At 40.9% G+C, this 2,498-nt stretch overlaps 1 protein-coding gene across 1 annotated transcript; it reads right to left on the minus strand.

Moving 5' to 3' along the window:
* Nucleotides 1-266: 266 nt before the first annotated feature.
* Nucleotides 267-860, minus strand: LOC125367559 (small lysine-rich protein 1-like). Its single transcript, XM_048368243.1, has one exon. The coding sequence runs from the start codon at nt 858-860 to the stop codon at nt 579-581; it is 282 nt and encodes a 93-aa protein (XP_048224200.1). The 3' UTR covers nt 267-578.
* Nucleotides 861-2,498: the final 1,638 nt, after the last annotated feature.

Consider the following 2,498-nt stretch of genomic DNA (forward strand, 5'->3'; position numbering starts at 1 on the left):
TCTCACACAAATCCTGGACTGATATCAAAAGGAATAAATGAAATTTACAAATCTTAAAAAATATCACTTCAGGAAGGCATGCTTTTTTTTCAGATTCCTCTACTTAATTGGTACTTTGGTGTTGTATATGGGTTGCAAGAAACTTTTTTGAAATCTTGTTTTTCACAGTCTTATTTTTCACACTATAGTTTATAACTTCTCCCCTTACTCTGTGGTAGACATTAATATGACTTGCTGAAAATCCTGATGTGTTTCTTTTTTTTTCGTTTTGAGAGCAAGGTTTAATTCTGGTCCAGAATTATGATTTTAGTAATTTTTTTAAAGCACTATTGATTCTACCACACTGTTGTAGGAATCTCTCAGGCTCCCCCCACCCCGAGTGTTCTGAATAACCAAAGTGGCTAACCACAGGCAGCTTAGCCAAGGAAGTGAAGCACATTTACCACTATTTACCACAGAGAGGTACACAGATCAAGCATTTCTTGGTGTTCCGGGTAAAGTGTATTTTGCGCAGTCATTGGGTTCTCCTGACTTCTCTCACCGATGTTCTGTTCTAAGATACTCTCGGCTTCCATTGCTTAAGTCTTGTTTTTGCCCTTTTTCCCTTTGACCGCACCTGGCCAGGGAAAGCCCCGCAGGTCCAGGCAGTCGGCCACATGGTGGGCAATGTAGTAGAGGTTCAGCATGGCCGCCGGGCTGAGGATGTCCACCTCCGGCTTCTTCTGCTTCTTCCCGCGAGACTTGCCCCGGCCTTTTCCTTTCTTCCCTTTACTTGGCTGAACGCGGGGCCGCAGCCCGTCTCGCACGGGACTCCGCGCTCGCTCGGCCCGGATGGAGCTCCTGATGTGTTTTGAACACATAGTAGAGCTGTGCTTACTGACCTTCCTTGAAGATATGCAAGTCTCACTTCATGCTCTGATGTATGAAGTTTGCACAGATGGATATATTGGAAACTAGTCCATGGTTTATTCTAGTTATTATTCTCCCCTCTGAAGCAATAGGCAAGGTCTTAGACTTCCATGAACTTTCCAATCAATCTGGATCCTGAACAAGAACAACTTGGGACCCAGACCCCACATGACCCTGATGGTCACAAAGCATGAATGGGAAACAAACTTTGTTATTGTAAATCACTGAGATTGGGATGTTTTGGTTACTAGGTCCTACATAATCCATGTAATATTTGTACTTGTTTACATATATAAAACATAACATCCTCCCAAGACTTTAAGGTACTTAATACTCTAGAATGACCTACCACGTGGAATTATCACAAGGAAACCCCTTTGTACAATTAATTTATGCTGACAAAAAAAAAACCCACCACCAAGTGCATTTACCTGGGACATTACAGTTTGTCCCCACTTTTTGCCCAATGTGCCATGTATGGGACCAGATATTATGTCAAGGGATAACAGGCATCTAGAAGGTCGTGCCTATGTCCCTTACCTAAACCAAACTGAATTTGATAGGTGGGCTGTTAGAGCTGATTGTGGAGCAATTGATGAGATTGTTACAGAGTCAATTCATTTTGTTGTTGTTCCAGTTGTCCTAATGAGGGACTCAGATTGCACAAGCATCCAGGTGATGTTTTGACTTGTTAGACAAAGCCACAGTTTGACCATAGGACAGGATGTGAAATGAATTTGCTCATTCCAAGCTTATTTTTCTCTAAGCTATTATGTGTCAGAAACTGTCATAAATGGATAATACTTATCAGCTGTAAATATTTAAAATTCACAATCTTCCCTGTATACACACCACACCAAGAGGTCTAAATATTTTATGATGCTATAAACTTTGGGTCAAGTTTAAATTTTAAACATTATGCAGATGTCTACTTTGCATGAAGAGACTCACTTTAGCATTCATTTAAAAGTAGATTATTCCCTGCTGGCAATGACAGCTTATTCTGATTCCATTATTCAAAATAAATGTATTTATCAAAGAAAGGATTGTGGGCTCCAGGCAACCAATGATTTGTATTCTACTCACTGTTTTGTCCATTCAAAGAATACTTTGGTTTGTTGCAATCACCAGAAACTTGAGCACTGCTGGATAGTGGATAGATAAGTACATGAACAACTCGGTAGTAAACAATATTCCTTCATTTCAGCTATTTTCTAGAAATGGAGGAAGCTTATTCCTGAACATATAATGTATTATCATTTCAGAATTAATTGCTTTTGCTTTGGAGTTAGTTGAGTCCAAATTTGATTTCCGTTTTTGATGCTGTTAAAGGTGGTATTTTCCAGGGGCTGGGGATATGGCCTAGTGGCAAGAGTGCTTGCCTCGCATACATGCGGCCCTGGGTTCAATTCCCCAGCACCACATATACAGAAAATGGCCAGAAGTGGCGCTGTGGCTCAAGTGGTAGAGTGCTAGCCTTGAGCAAAAAGAAGCCAGGGACAGAGCTCAGGCCCTGAGTCCAAGGCCCAGGAATGGCCAAAAAAAAAAAAAAGGTGGTATTTTCCAAAGACATTCCATAGTGTTATGTT

Source organism: Perognathus longimembris, chromosome 19 (assembly GCF_023159225.1).
Source record: "Perognathus longimembris pacificus isolate PPM17 chromosome 19, ASM2315922v1, whole genome shotgun sequence".
Classification (NCBI taxonomy): Eukaryota; Metazoa; Chordata; class Mammalia; order Rodentia; family Heteromyidae; genus Perognathus; species Perognathus longimembris.